This window comes from Spodoptera frugiperda, chromosome 21 (assembly GCF_023101765.2).
Source record: "Spodoptera frugiperda isolate SF20-4 chromosome 21, AGI-APGP_CSIRO_Sfru_2.0, whole genome shotgun sequence".
Classification (NCBI taxonomy): Eukaryota; Metazoa; Arthropoda; class Insecta; order Lepidoptera; family Noctuidae; genus Spodoptera; species Spodoptera frugiperda.
This window is the reverse complement of record NC_064232.1, coordinates 6,167,101-6,183,001: the sequence shown is the minus strand read 5'-3', so window position 1 is coordinate 6,183,001 and position 15,901 is coordinate 6,167,101. Positions and strand designations below refer to the sequence as shown.

General features: G+C 41.0%; 2 protein-coding genes across 2 annotated transcripts; one reads left to right on the top strand and one right to left on the bottom strand.

Annotated features, from left to right (window-relative positions):
• Positions 1-892: 892 nt before the first annotated feature.
• On the bottom strand, positions 893-6,768 carry LOC118280345 (uncharacterized protein C1orf198 homolog). Its single transcript, XM_035600328.2, has 3 exons — positions 6,506-6,768; positions 4,331-4,925; positions 893-1,074 (listed from the first exon to the last, which is right to left on the bottom strand). The coding sequence occupies exons 1-3, from the start codon at positions 6,635-6,637 to the stop codon at positions 947-949; spliced, it is 855 nt and encodes a 284-aa protein (XP_035456221.2). The 5' UTR covers positions 6,638-6,768; the 3' UTR covers positions 893-946.
• A 372-nt stretch (positions 6,769-7,140) lies between these two features.
• On the top strand, positions 7,141-15,504 carry LOC118280465 (zinc finger protein 286A-like). The gene is made up of 7 exons (XM_050701892.1): positions 7,141-8,417; positions 9,121-9,415; positions 9,890-10,070; positions 11,167-11,319; positions 11,860-11,958; positions 14,379-14,518; positions 15,333-15,504. The coding sequence occupies exons 1-7, from the start codon at positions 7,265-7,267 to the stop codon at positions 15,427-15,429; spliced, it is 2,118 nt and encodes a 705-aa protein (XP_050557849.1). The 5' UTR covers positions 7,141-7,264; the 3' UTR covers positions 15,430-15,504.
• The last annotated feature ends 397 nt before the right edge of the window (positions 15,505-15,901 follow it).

The window sequence follows — 15,901 nt, the reverse complement described above, 5'->3', positions numbered from 1 at the left end:
TGGGGTTACTCGATCTTAGTGCGAGTTTGCTTTGCTACATTCGGCGCCGTGATTGACAGCTAACAATAAACCAACCAATTAGAGTGCCGACTGCGCTCTCATTTCGATCTCGTTAAACGTAAAGCAAACTTGTACTAAGGCCCCAGTAACCGGAGCTGCGGACAACGTAACAGGTTACCGTGGCTCCGGCTCAAAGCAGGAGTAGGAACGGGTTGGTTTTTAGTCAGTAAGAGTCTGACACTCATTCCCACGTCCCCCAAGGGGGAGAAGTCATTGGATGATTTTCCCCCCTCAAATAACAGCCCCCAGGTTACTGGCAGCTATTTTGGCGGTTACGCCAAAATAGCTTCGTTGTAAAATAAGCTCGTACCTACTAAGCCTTTTTCTTTTTTTTTTTTTTTGAGGGGGAAAATCATCCAAATACCCGCCTTGGACGAGGCGGGAGGGAGTGTCAGACTCTTACTGACTAAAAACCACCCTGTTCCTACTCCTGCTTTGAACCGGAGCCCCGGTAAACCCGATAGGTAGTCCGCAGCTCCGAACCTACTAAGCCTACTGAGGTCGTATGCTTTGCCGATATTGAATTGAATAGACCGAAAACGCTCTAAAAAACTGATATTAATAACCGACTTCAATTGAAAATCTCTGGCAGAAATCCAGGGTGCAAACCGGACGCTACAAACGCGCGAACAGGTGATGGTAAAAAAAGATAATTTAAAAAACTAAAATGTATTATAAAAATGACAAATAAAATTAGTAAGTAGCGTTTTTCAGGAGCGTTCCGTTTACACCTATATAAAAAAAAACGATATCAACTCAAATCTTTTCGATTTAAATCGGTTATTAATATCACCCGATACTAAGATCGTATAACTTTACCAAAATTCATTGACAATTTTTGAATAATAATTTATTACTAAAACGAAAATGTTTTTGGTACAAAAAATTACCAATTATCCAAGAAATCGTAACCTGTCTTCGGTACAGAGTCAGTCAGGGTCTCCGTTGACTGGAAGTCAGTTCCTGATGATGCCTGGCTTGAGGATAGCAGACCTCTATTCTCTTCTGATAAGTCTGTAACATAAAATGGAAAATTATGGTTTGATTGATATGAAATGATTGTATGGTTGGCTCGGATGCAGGTGGCGGCTTGGTTCCACGTGGGACTAAAGGGGAGGCCTTTGTTCAGCAGTGGACGTCTCTCGGCTGATGATGAAGATGGCTCGGTGGCTGGGCAACCGGCTGCCGCGCAGCGTGTATTGATTCGGCGGGTTTGATTACATAAATTCCGTCCTGCGTCAGGTGAGAAAGAGTACGACTCTTACTGAAAAACCAATACGTTCCAACTCCTGCTTTATGCCGAAGCCGCAGTAGGTATGAGGCAAGCCTCACCTGGTAGGGCTTTGAAAAATCATCGAATGACTCCTGCCCTGGGTAAGGCGAGAGGGAGTGTCAGACTCTCACTGACTAAAAACCACCCCGTTCCATCTGCTTTTCGAGTCGGAGCCCCGGTAAACCCGCTAGGAGGCCCAATTACCCTCCTTCCCAATCTTTCCAATCCCCGATTCCCCAACAACCCTTAAATTCTTAACCCCCAAAAGGCCGGCAACGCACTTGGGCGGTGGTGATTGCTTATCATCAGGTGATCCGTCTGCTCGTTTACCAGTTTATACCATAAAAAAGGTAGTCCGCAGCTCCGGAACAGGGGGCCTACACTAATTCAACGAAAAACAAAGTTTCGTCCGAAACTTTGCAGATTCTACAATTCCATTTATTGCGAAGTTTCGTGGACAAAAATGAACGACTGAAACGAAGATAAATAAATAGGTTTAGATTTGAAATTCAAAATAAAACGTTATTTTACGTAATTTCATTATTAAATCAATTAAATGCCGAAGATTAAACGAAACTCCGCATTCGAGAACCGGAGTAGCCCTACAGGCATAAAACAATAGTCTTTTACATACCTATCTCTGCCTCACAGAAAAAACAGAAACAGGAAGACACCACAACCTCTATAAAAGACCATACAAAAAGCAAAAACAATAACAATTTTGAAAACTAAATGCCCCACTATCATCGTACCATAATTATCTCCTATACCGACCACTAGCTTACCCTTTGTGGCCCACAATAAGCCTTTGACACAATGAACAAAAACAAACAACCAATTTTGGTACATTACGGCCCTATCATAAACATAGGTGAGTCACTGACGTGAGTAATGTTTGTTAAACAATTTATTATAGTTTACGGTTGGTAGTAGACTTGCTTTTACATGCGGTTTCAGACGCTTGGGTAGGTCCAAGGTTGCGGGTAAAACGTAATAGGTCACTGAGGCTTAGGTTCAAAGCAGGAGTTGGGAAGGGATGGTGTTTAGTCAGTAAGAGTCTGACACTCCCTCGCGTCTTAGCCAAGGCGGGCTTCCGCCTCGCCAAACTGGAAGCATGTATCTATACATCATCTGGGAGTTAGAACATTAACTTTAGTTAATAATTATTATTCCTGGAGCTGCGGATTACTTAGCGGGTTTACCGAGGCTCCGGCTCGAAAAGCAGGAGTAGGAACGGTGTGATTTTTTGTCTGTAAGAGTCCGACACTGCCTCTCGCTCGCCTAAGGCGTGAAAGTCATTGGATGATTTTTCCTCGAAAAAAAAAATAGTCTGACACACCTTCACGCCTTCCCCAGAGCGGGAGGAGAAATTTGATGATTTCTATACTAAATTTAAGCTTCATACGTGCGGCCTCAAAGGGCCGACATAGGCTATGATGAAAGTGTAGACCAAAAGGGTGGGCTGACGAATACTTATTGGACACAGCAGGGAGATTGGCAAAATATTGCTGAGGATGAAGACAACCCGCTGGTGCAACGTGGAGGAGGCGATTCACCCGTGGAGGAGCCCTCTGTGTGTGATAACAAATTGTTGTTTATCTGGGTGTCATGTTATGTGAAATTGTATGTTTCTAAACGCACCCACGACACAGGAGAAAATCCTTATCTGCATTGAAAAAGTTATGTAAAAAAGGCCTCCAGCTGGCTTTATGTGGGTGACCCATTGGCGAATCAGGAATTGAGGGATGATTGCAGACGATACGCACACGGTGAAAGCACAAGCGTTGTTCCACACCGGTTTCCCGTGAAACCGTAGTACCACTCTTGGGTCAAAATCTCTCTAGCCCTTCTTAATGACACTTCACAGCAAAATTATTGAGTTCACGCGTGTCGTATGCTAAATATCTGCATTTATATGTGCGTGTGTATGTCCCTATGTGTTTATTGTGTAACTGTCTTGAGAGTCGCCAGCGGGCGACGCGACAGATCCATACTAACTAAGATATAATTGCGAAGAAAGAAACTTTGTCTGTATATCTGTTTGTTTAGTAAAATAATCTGGTGAACAGAATTAGTTCAAATTGGTACAGAGATAGGCTATGGGATGTAAGATGTAAGCCTCTTTTTTAAGAGGGAAAATTATCCAATAATTTTTCCCGTCTAAGGTAGGGCTGAACCGGAGTTGCGGACTATTTTTTCTTCTTAAAAAAATCAAAGACTATCTAGGGGGAAGAAGGACTCTCTGTTGACTACCTAGACTCTGTGTAGTTTCCCGGAGCTCCGGCTCGAAGCAAGTGTAAGAACGGGGTGGTGTTTAGTCAGTAAGAGTCTGACACTCCCTATTGCTCACTCGAGACGGGAGAAGCCGTTGGATGGTTTTTCTCCTCAAAAACGGGACTTTAATCACTGGTTTTCATGTGAACTGTATTTAAGCAATTTATGTGTGACTTTGCAGAATTAAAACCGTGCAAAATCAGGTTAAATCGCTTGTGTAACACGAGTAGGTAAATAATAAATTCCTCGCACATAATATTGTAATAGAGGAAACGGCGCTTTGTAGTACGTGGAATTATTATTAAATCACCAATTATTGTGTGGAGAGCTCGTATAATTTAGCAGATTTATACTTAACTAAATGGTTTTATTGGAAAAGTTATTTATAGATATTTTTTATGGAATAGGAGGCAAATGAGCAGACGGATCACCTAATGGTAAGCGATCAGCGCCGCCCATGGACACCCGAAACCGGCCTTTTGGGGGTTAAGAAATTGAGAATTGTTGGGGAATCGGGGATTGGGAAGATTGGGAAGGGTAATTAGGCCTCCGGTAAACTCACTCAGACAACGCAAGGGTTGTTTCACGTCGGTTTCCAGTGAGGCCGCGCCATCGACCGGAGTGATAACTCCGGTCGATGGCGCGGCCTCACTGGAAACCACGGCCCATTCACGCCGAAGCATGTCTCTCCCACACTTGAAAAAATAATAAAAATAAACTCACCACTATTAGATTTAGCCACACTGCTCCTATAATCCTTCTCATACTTATTCTCGGGCTGCGGACTCTTGAAATTGGTCCTGAAGAAATTCTCCGAGGAAGCCACTATTTGGGTCTGAGGTCCGACAGACACCAGACACTCTCGTTCCTCATCTTTACTCTTGAAATTCCCAATGAACTTGCTGATGAAGCCTGGAGAAGTGACTTCCCTCTCCGTACCTTCCTTAAAAGTACTTCTTAGAACATCATGGGATTTCAAAGCATTCTTCAGCTCGGAGACCACTTTAGAGTGTGATAGAGCTAGCTCAGACATGATGGGAGGTGGTGATGTGGGTTTCACATCCTTCGGAGCCCTACAGTCGCTTAGAATACAGAGATTTAATTGGCTCTTCGTTTGGTAAAGGAACGGGCTGCTGTGTTCATCTCTGTATGATGTATGTTCATCCTGAATAAGTTTCTGCCCATGTTCACGACCAAAGAATGACATTAAGTCATCTTTGCGGACTGGTGGGTCGTTTATGTCGAAGTCTAGGGTATCTAGGAGAGCATACTTCAGACTTATGTCAGGTTTTATTAGAGATTCGTTTATGATTTCAGTCTGGAACAAAAAAGAGTTTTAATGAATAAATAGTAATTGCTGTGCTTAGAGATATTTAATGAATACATGAAACGATTTTGTTCTGAGAAAAAGGCAAAGGGCCCTTGATATCAGACTCTGACTGACTGAATTCGATACTAGTCTCAGTCAGGAGCTGCAGACTACCAAGCTGGTTACTGGGCTCCAGCTAGAAAAGCAGGAGTAGGATCTGGGTGGTTTTTAGTCAGTAAGAGTCTGACACTCCCACTCGCCTCGCCCAAAGCGGGTGAGGTCATTGGATGATTTTCCCCCTCAACAAGAAATTACTGGTCTCATTACATTCCGACTTTGCAGTATAATATTAATATTTAGTTATGTATTTATATTCGCTTAAATAGGTAGTAAGGAAAAATAATATAAGTACCTAGTTATTCTATTCTCTATTATTTATAGAATACTAATAAAGATATATCAAAATAATAGTGCATGCAGGCACACACATTCTCATTCATACGACAGAAAGTTTTTTTTTGTTGAGGGGTAAAATCCAATTACTACTCCCGTCTTGGGCGAGGCAATAAGGAATGTCCTACCCTTACTGATTAAAAACCACCCCATAAATTCTGCTTTAGTCTGCAGCATGAAAGTCTGGTTACTACCTAGGTCAAAAGTTAAGCATTTCCGTTCAACATAGCAATGCAGCTAATCTTTTAGGCACTCTACCTCATGACTCCGATGAGCATTATTTTTTTTACACTAAGTTTAAGTTAGTTTTTATTTCTTTTAAGGTAATTTTAAGTTATAAATATTTCAGTTATAGTTAGTTATTATAGTTATTTAGTCAATATGATTTATTTACTAATTAGGAACCACAGTGTTTTGCAGAATGCTGCTCATGAATATAAGCCTCTAGCATGGCTTGAAACTAGTTGAGTTCCTCGTCAAACAGTTATGTCCTAGCTTCACTGACGGGGAGACTGACAGACTATTATTTATTTCTTTCTATGTTGATGTTACAATAGTACCTAATTATATGGTTTAATTGGAATAAGTTATTTAACTCTGATTTTTTGAGTAAGCCAATAACATAATAATTAATTTAGTGTGTCTCACGAACTCTGTTGTAATAAAATTATAATTAGTATAATTTGTGATATCAATTAATTTGTTTAATGTACAAAAGTAATGTAAATAAAATTCAATAACAGTTATACTTAATAGACAGTTAATAGCTTAGTGTTAATTACAGCAATAATAAAAACAAACAATAATTGATTTAATTTATGTTTTAAACTATATGCAATCTGAAATAACGAATCATAAACATTTTTCACTTAAAAGTGCTTTTATTTTTTAATGACACACGCAAAGAGTTTCACTTAATTAGTACTGGCTGGTAATAATCTGTTAAATAGTACCAGAGGACGATAAAATGAACAAATAGGCGCTATTATAATTTGATGCATCGCACGAAATGGTATGAATCACTCAACGGTAGTCTAATTTTAAAATGCACTATTTTTGTTAATTTTCCGCACATATTACTCAACTGTACTGTTTATTATGAAGCTATTGAAGTGTTAAGGAAGTATTAGAATTACCTTTTCTTTTTCCGTTAGCGTTTCCCATATATTTTCGTAAGAATTCTTTGCGTCCTCTATATCTTCGTGTATTTTCGAAGCTATAGGATTCATGGAGCGAAAATATTCCTCAGCGTACGCCCCCAACGCCATGGTCACTGATTTTAATTAAAATAATACACTAATTCTGTTTAAAATTGTGCTATTTTTATTTTTTTTATTTATATTCGATAAACACAACCATCGCCGTACTATGAACGGAAATAAATAATGAATGAATAAGCGAGACAGCGTTATTTATTGTTACGTCATTGGTTCAAGTGACAGCCACGAACAAAGGACTGCTATTTGAAAATCGATTTTATGTCGCGTTAGTAAAGTTGAAATTTAAATGAAATAAAATAGGTTGACAGACATCTAGCGGTCAACATTGTTATCTATTCCACAGAATAGACACAAACCGTAAATAATTTAGATTTTTACAGAAAACTTGAGATTATCTGAAGTTTAAATAATCAGAACTTATGAAATAAATATAAAGATGCTAAAGAAATAACAAAAATCATAAAATATTAATAAAATAATTTAAAATTACGGTTTTCAGCAGAGTGTTGCCATAGCAATTCAGTGCCAAATATTATCGAAATATCGGTAAATGGGTGGACATCGAAACGTCAAAAAGACAAAATGGCTATCATTAGCTTTATTTGTTTAGTGTTTTTGACTATAAAATGTAACGGTAAAACGTGAAAGTGAACAAATTTTTATACAACAGCAATCATGTTGCATAATACAGGGCCTTACGGGCCTAACGAGACGCCGATAAATATGGGAGCGCCCGTGAACATGACACCGATGAGTGGTCATATGAATCTCGCTCATAACATTAATAATTTAAGTAAAATGGCCCATCACGGAGGCCAGGGGCCTAGCGGGCACTTCAATCTTCCAGAGTATGCACATTACAACCAATCTACACTGGGTATGCCGCCGCAAATGGGTCAGTTTCCCAACTATCAGCAACTGGGCTTCCAGCATTCGTACATGAATCAAAGTGCGTCTTCTGTCAACGATTTACCATTTCCAAACGGTATGTTTCCTATGAACTTTAATATACAGAACGAGCATAGCGCTAACATGATGAATTACTCGTACGAGAAGCGAGCGAGCGAAACTATGAGGCAGGAGAGCTATAAAGATCATGCTATGCGCAAAATGCCTTTAAACATACCTCAGATACCAAATAAGTCTTATGCCAGGCACAGCATCCCTGATGAAGGCTACGGACTTAACAATACATACCACGACGGTCACCACAACTTAGATCTAAGTTTAAAAACACAAGAAAAGATACAATTGGATAGCACAAGGAAGAAAAATATTGAAAACACTGTTAGATTAATTGAAAACATTCTTATAAATTCATCGAATAAACCCAAAGAAGCACCAAGTGCTCTGAGTAGACCGACGAGCACTAGAACGGAGTTACCGCAGCAAACGGTAATTGAGAAAGCGCCGAAAAGTAACATACCTGCTACGGAAATACAGAGTCATACAGTAATACAAACGCAAGCAGATCCATTACAAGTGACACCTGCAGATTTCTCGAAAACAAAGCCAAATGATGTTGTCGAAGCTCCGATAGATGTTAACGATGACAGTCAAGACAAAGAAGGGTCCGAAAACGAGCCGCAATCTGACGAAGAAGACATAAAACCTATAGCCATAACGCAACACTTTGTAACGGAAGAAACGGAAGTGAATACGGACAATAGTATCGTTATTAAAGTTGAGAAAGATAGTTGGGCGGATGCTGAGTGCTTTTCTCCGTTCCTTAAAGATGTGAATGGCTTCCAAAAGGATGATAATATTAATTGCAGGATCATCGAGGGAGAAACTAGTGTTGCTGAAGCTATTGCGGCTTATAAGAACGGTAATTAACTATAGTATTATTAAATAACTATAATTTTTAATTACAAACTAAATTACATAAATTAATTACAAAATTGATTTAATGGATAATAATTAATTAGGGCTGATCGGGGCTCCAGCTCTAAGAGCAGGAGTAGGAATGGGGTTTTTAGTTATAGTTTTAACTAACTTGTTTGTCAGAAAACATGTTTTTAATATAAGCCAGTAAACTACCACACGGAACACCTGATGGTAAGCAATCGCCGCCTCCTATGGACACCCGAAACACTAGAGGCGTTACAAGTGCGTTGTCGGCCTTTTTGGGATTAGAAATTGGGAAGATTTGAGCTCCAGTAACCTCACTCACACAACGTTATTTTACGTCGGTTTTCTGTGAGGCCGTGGTATCACAGTTAAGCAGCATAGGCGTAGCCAGGTTTTAGTATCGGGAGGGGTTCAAGAAAGTCGACCCATTACATGAGTGACCAAAAAAAAACAAGAAAAATAAAACAATTTATGTAATATGTAATGTAATTAACAGATTCATAGGTAGTAGACCTTGGCCAAACAGGGGATGTACTATGCTAACTAGAAAAATAACGCTCTGTAATGTCTAGGTACGCATTTTTGTAGGTGTAGCCAGGGGGGTTTGAACCCCCAAAGAGGCTACGCCCATGTTAAACAGTCAATTTTCTTTTAAAAAAATATAATTATCATATTTCCAGGCATAAAACCCGAAGGTGTATTCGAATGTCCGCACTGCTCACTCCTCTTCAAACATCCGAAGCGCTTCATAATCCACCACAACTGGCATACATTCGGTCTCACAAACATACGGAGGATAGAAATAGCCAAAGTGAAAGAACAGAGGAGGTTCGAGAGGAAAGAGGCTCGTGTTATTGAGAGGATGAACTCTAAAGAGGTTACGGAGGAAACAAGTGTTGATGGCAAAGTGTTTCCTTGTAAGGATTGTGATAAAGTCTTTAGTGCTAAGGGGAGCTTGAAGAATCATCGGCAACGGTGAGATGTAGTTCTTTTTTATTATTTTAATAGAGTAACGAATGGAGTTTCTTCCTCGTTCTTCTCCATTCGAAGCTACACTTTAGAACGAGCACTTAGATTCACTGACGGATAGATTGACAGACTATTGTTTATTTCTATAACTACTTGTCAAAGGTATTAGAAACGAACTTCCAACGACTTCGCCCGCATTCCCGTGGGATAAAAAGTATCATATCACCTAAGTCAGCTCATACCTTATCTGTATACCACATTTCATCAAAATCCGTTCAGTAGTTTCAGCGTGATTGACTGTATTTTTTATTTACTTACGGAAACAAATATTTTCGAAGATATATTTGATTTGAAATATCGCGTCACTTCACTTCTGCGTACGTTTTATACGTAAAAATGACGTATTTGTAACTTCCAGTCCTAAACATTGATTATTTTTATTTAAGTAATGTTATTTTAAATAGCTGTATTCACTTTCAGAACACACCCGACCCGTATAAGAGAGTGCAGGATATGCCACAAGCCCATCTCCAGTTGGATGGCACTCCGGGCACACATGGTCACTCACTCCGCTGACTCCGGACTCGGGTTCCAATGTGCGGAGTGCCCCAAGAGGTTCAAGTACTCTCACTCTCTCGCCAAGCACTCTGATACCCATTTGGTAAGTTTTTAAAGATGCTCTTTGATTAGACCCGTGTATAAAGCACAAATACAATTATGGCGTAAAAAATAGCATTACTTGCCTACTGATAAAACTACCATGTTTAATGAAGAATAACTCTGAACGGACTAAGATTTAGAACTTGACGCCATAGTAACTTTTGTTTAGCTCAAAATTAGCCATCCAATGTTGTAACACACATAGCTAGTTATTGGAAGTTGGGACCAGATTTCATAGAAACTCTGGCATCATCCTTTCCGGCTTAAGTCATCCTGTTTCCTGCATTCATTTTACCGAGGGAAGTGGAAACTATCGTTTTCTTTTAAGTCTTCTCCCCTAATAATATCTTCTCATTTATTTCGTTGCGTGATCCAAGACAGTTGTTCATGTCCCTGGGACACAGTGTTCCGTATGATACCACGGCCTCACAGAAAACCGACGTGAAACAACCAACGCCTTATATTTCGCCTCGTGATTGAGCTTACCAGAGGCCCAATTCCTTCCCTCCCTAATCTAACCGGTTCGATTCCCACACGGAACAACTCTTTGTGTGATCCACAGATTGTTGTTCCAGGTTTGGATGACATGTTTATGTGAAATTGTATGTTGGCAAATGATCCCACGACACAAGAGTAAATCTTAATTTGAGGCAACATTTAAAAAAAAAATTTCTTGCCCCCAAATCCCCAATCTTCAAATCCTCAAGCCTGGCAAGATGCATGTAAACTCTTCTTTTTTTTCCAAAACACGCCGGTAATCGAGCAGACGTATTACCTGATGGTAAGCAATCGCCGCCGCCCATTGACACTTGAAACACCAGAGGCGTTACAAGTGCGTTGCCGGAGGTTAGGAATTTAAGGGTTGTTGTTCGGGAATCGGGGATGAGGAAGATTGGGAAGGGGGAATTGGGCATCCGGTAACCTCACTCGACCATTCTCGTTAAATATAAAGCAAACTCTTACTTAGTACGAGCCCCTGATGGTAGCAAAATCACTCCGGTCGAACTTTGCCGGCCCATATTAGTGCTTGCCTGCTTCTTTAACCTCACGACCAGAACTTCTTATACCACATTATAATTAACGTTTCGTGCCCCCAGGAAAAGACGCACGCCTGCACGGAATGCCCCAAGAAGTTCGGCTCCCAGGCGCTGCTGAAGATGCATATGAAGACACATGAGCGGGTGCTGCGCGGAGCCACCTTCCGGTGCACCTACTGCGGCAAGGGATTCTTCGAGTCTTATAGTTTGCAGGTAAGGAATTGTGTTATGTTTAATACCACGTACGGTGACAAGAAAGCACATGGTTGATGGTAAGTGGGGCATTTCATGCCCGCTTTGCCTGGTACCTTGAAGTACCCCATATCGTAGCCTAAGTTAGAAAATCTTGAGTAGTTAACTTGTACATTTTTTTAAAACCCCAGAAAGAATAGGAAACATACAAAAATTCGTCCGTTTACTTAAGCTGTGAAACTATGTGACCGTTTCCACTGATACTAAGCTATGTAACTGTACTAGGAAGATGCGCAGCTCGAGTATGCGATGTATCGATAGCACGTATCTTTCTATACAGTTAAAAAACATAGGTTAGCTACGTCCATTTTCACTAGTGCTAAGCTACGTGTACCAATTAATATGATTGACTGGAAACCAAACGCATCCACAGCAACGTAGCATAACAAATATCATCATAAAAACCATCCTAATAAATAAATGGCTATTGAAAACACTAACAATACATTAGATTTTTAGTTTTAATTCCCCTTATACATCATTTTATGGTTTAATTTCCAGGTGCACGAGAGGACACATAGGAACGAGCGTCCGTTCACATGTGACATATGTAATACAAGCTTTGGAACTAACTCCAGCCTCAAGAGACATGTTAAAGTGGTGAGTTATTTCTTATATTGGTATAGATACACATACATACCTATAATGTCACGTTTTTTGTCTACCGAAGGGGTAGACTGAGGTGTGTCTCACAATTGTACCACCGAAACAATGTAACCAAGTATTGTATTGTGAATCTGATTGAAAAGGAGTAACCTATGGAGTTTCTTGCTCGTTCTTCTCCATGGGAATCTACACTTAAGAACGAGCAAATAGAGCAACTACAGGACTGACCGACAGACAGACGTTATTAATATTATTATATTTGCTTTCACGTTCAAAAGTGCCTTCCTGGTCTATTTGAAATAAATACCTATACAATGTAACACCCAAATTGCCGTCACCACTCGACACTGGCAGAATAGTCAACAAGTTTGTATTAGAGACTCGGTTACCAAGGAAAAAAATGTAACACCCATTTTTCAACAGTTATGTTATAAGTCCATGTAATAGGCGGTGAGTTTCCATACCCTGGATACATTTCTAAACTTCGTGCTATTAATGATACTTTCTATAAACGATAATATTCGAAACACCGAAAATATCCCATAGCACTTTGTCCAAATCGGCAGTCGAATACGCTCTCAACCAACTAAGCACCTTTACCACATAAAAAATGAAAACAGTTGTAAAAATATAGACCTATTTAGAAAATCTAACCCTAAATTCCTAGCTATAAAGTTGTAAATCAAACGTCACATTTGTAAAAATCACTATACAATCAGTGGCGTAGCGTAGTGGGGGCGGCGGGGCGGCCCGCCCCGGGCGGCACTTTTTAGGGGACGGCAAAATTAAACAATAAATAATAAAAATATTTTGTAAATATTTCAACCATTTTATATTTTATTCGCAAATAGAGATCGGAGAAAGTAGTGATAATGGGGATGGAACCTTTAACGAGTGTTCCTGCCCCGAGAGGGAGCCTTTAGACAGAGTCGACTGTACAAATTTGGACCGATTAAAATGAGCTTACTCTTTAGGCGTAGTCTCGAAATCATGAAAGACGGCCTTGGTCCACCCGATCCCTAAAAAAGGTGATCGAACAGATCCGTCCAACTACAGGTAGTCATAACTTCCCTCTTCTCGGAGTCCATTATCAACTACCAGCTCTTGCGGTACCTAGAGGATCACCAGCTACTCAGTGACCAACAATTTTTACGGTTTTCGTAAAGGTCGGTCGGCTGGGGATCTTCTGGTTTACCTGACACACCGTTGGGCACAGGCGATCGAATCTAAGGGGGAAGCGTTGGTAGTTAGCTTGGACGTGGCGAAAGCCTTGGACCGGGTTTGGCATAAAGCGCTTCTTTCGAAGCTTCCTTCCTATGGGCTTCCCGAGAATTGTGCGAATGGGTCTACTGCTTCCTTGCAGACAGAAGCATTAAGGTCGTTGTCGACGGGGAATGCTCCGACTCTCTGTCTGTAAACGCAGGTGTCCCTCAAGGCTGTGTGCTATCACCTACCTTGTTACTCCTCCATATCAATTATATGTTGCAAATCAGCGGCATTCATTGTTATGCGGATGACAGTACAGGTGATGCCTATTATACCGGCTGCTCTAACATTTTTCGGGAAAACGTCAACGAAAACCGAAACAGACTTGTGTCTGAAATCGAGACTTTTTTGCGGAGAATCTCAGATCACCCTACTAAGACACAGGTCTGCGTGTTTACCGTTAAAAAACTACCGTTGTTCGTTTTACCTCAGTTTCAAAGTATCCCCCTCTGACTGCCTCAGCCGGTATTGGAAATCATCATATGACTTTTCCCGCCTTTGGCGAGGCGAGAGGGAGTGTTACACGCTTACCTACTGACTAAAAACCACCACGTCTCTACTCCTGCTCTTCGAGCCGGAGCCCCGGTATTGGAATTGGGATACTTGGCATCAACATTTCGAGCGACTTCCAGTTCCGTGGCCATCTAGAGGATAAGGCTAAATTAGCGTGAAAAAAGCTTGGTGTGCTCAACAGATCAAGGCAGTATTTCACTCCAGCCCATCGCCTGCTTCTATACATATAAGGCGCAGGTTCGGCCCCATATGGATACTACTCTTATCTGTGGGCGGGGGCACCTCAGTACCAGCTTCATCCTCTGGACCGCGTTCAGCGGCGTGCGAATCGGATTGTTGAGCGTCAGGAAATTTAAAACCGACTTGACACTTTGGCAATGCGTAGAGATGTAGCTTCGTTGTGCATTTTCTATCGCCTATACCACGGGGAGTGCTCTGATTCATGACTGTTCTTGCCGAAAAGTTCTCTATTATGAATGTATGTAATGTATAGTATACATTAAATTAAAATATCTAAATAAGGGGGCGGCAAAATTGTCTTCCGCCCCGGGCGGCCGACACTCACGCTACGCCACTGCATACAATCAAAATTAAACCCTAAACCCTTTACATTAAACCTCACATTCGCCCAACAGTCTCACAACACGTCGAAGCCGTACCAATGCTCGGTGTGCCATCGGAACTTCATCACGGAGTCCATCCGAGACAGACACGAGCAACGTCTACATGGCAACCCCGAGGACTTCAAGTTTCCGTGCAAACTGTGCCCTTCCAAGTAAGTAGCTGATTTTTTTTTTGAAATTTAACTTTGAGGGGGGAAAATCATCCAATGACTTTTCTCGCCTTGGGCGAGGCGAGAGGGAGTGTCAGACTCTTACTGACTAAAAACCACCCCGTTCCTTCTCCTGCCTTTCGAGCCGGAGCCCCGGTAAACCCACTAGGTAGTCCGCAGCTCCGGATCAGGCATCAGCCCTACTGGGCCCCATCTGTGGTGGTCTGATGGCAAGTACCTGATGACTTTAATATTTATTATTTTAAGTGTGTGAGAGCCATGCTTCGGCACGAATGGGCCGGCTCGACCGGAGTGATACCACGGCCGAGCAGAAAACTGACGTGAAACAACGCTTGCGTTGTGTGAGTGAGGTTACCGGAGGCCCAATTCCCCTCTTCCCAATCTTCCCCATCCCCATTCCCGAACAACAACCCTTAAATTCCTAACTCCCAAAAAGCCGGCAACGCACTTGTAAAGCGTCTGGAGTTTCAAATGTTCGTAGGCGGCGGCGATTGTTTATCGTCTGTTCGTTTACCAGCATTTCATTCAAAAAACATAATAATTCATTTAGTATATATAATCTATAAAATCAAAATAAGTCGGGTTTTCCTTCCTGACACTATAACTCCAGAACGCACGAACCGATTCCCACGGTTTTGCATTCGTTGGAAAGGTCTCGGGCTCCGTGAGGTTTGTAGCAAAGAAAATTTAGGGAAAATTTAAGAGAAAAGCAGGAAAACCGGGAAAATTATTGGTGGCGAAACGGACTTCGCCGGGTTTGCTTGTCAATAAATAAAACTATATATTTTATTTCCAGATACTTGAAAATGAAAGATCTTCAGAAACACGTTTACAAGATGCATCCCAAAAGCAAAAGGAAGAAAAAGGAAGATAAAGACAGCGATTCCGAATAGTAACCTTATGTAAACGGAATAAGGTACGAAATTGATTGAATCATATCTCTTTGAACTCTTATAGTTGGCTTTATTCCTAAAAAAAAAAACAATGTTATTATGACGTCATTTTCAGTGATAGGAACAGAGACTTCAGGCCAATTATGGCGAAAATTTTTCTTGTCTGTATATGTATTTTCAAATGGATAATTAAGCCAATATCGTGAGAGTATAAAAGTAAGCGTCCACAGGCCCGCATCGCACGCAACGGATTTTAGTTTGTCTTGTATAGAAACTCATACAACTGCGTCCACTGATCCGCATCGTACGGACCGCATCATAGGCAATGCCTACATGCGATGCGTACTGATGACGTCATACGGAACGGATCGCATCAAACGGATTAATTTTTCTAGCTGCGTCCACTGTATCGACTGCAATCGGATTGCCGACACCACTTTTATTCGGATTTTAGTAGTGATCGTACGTGCGG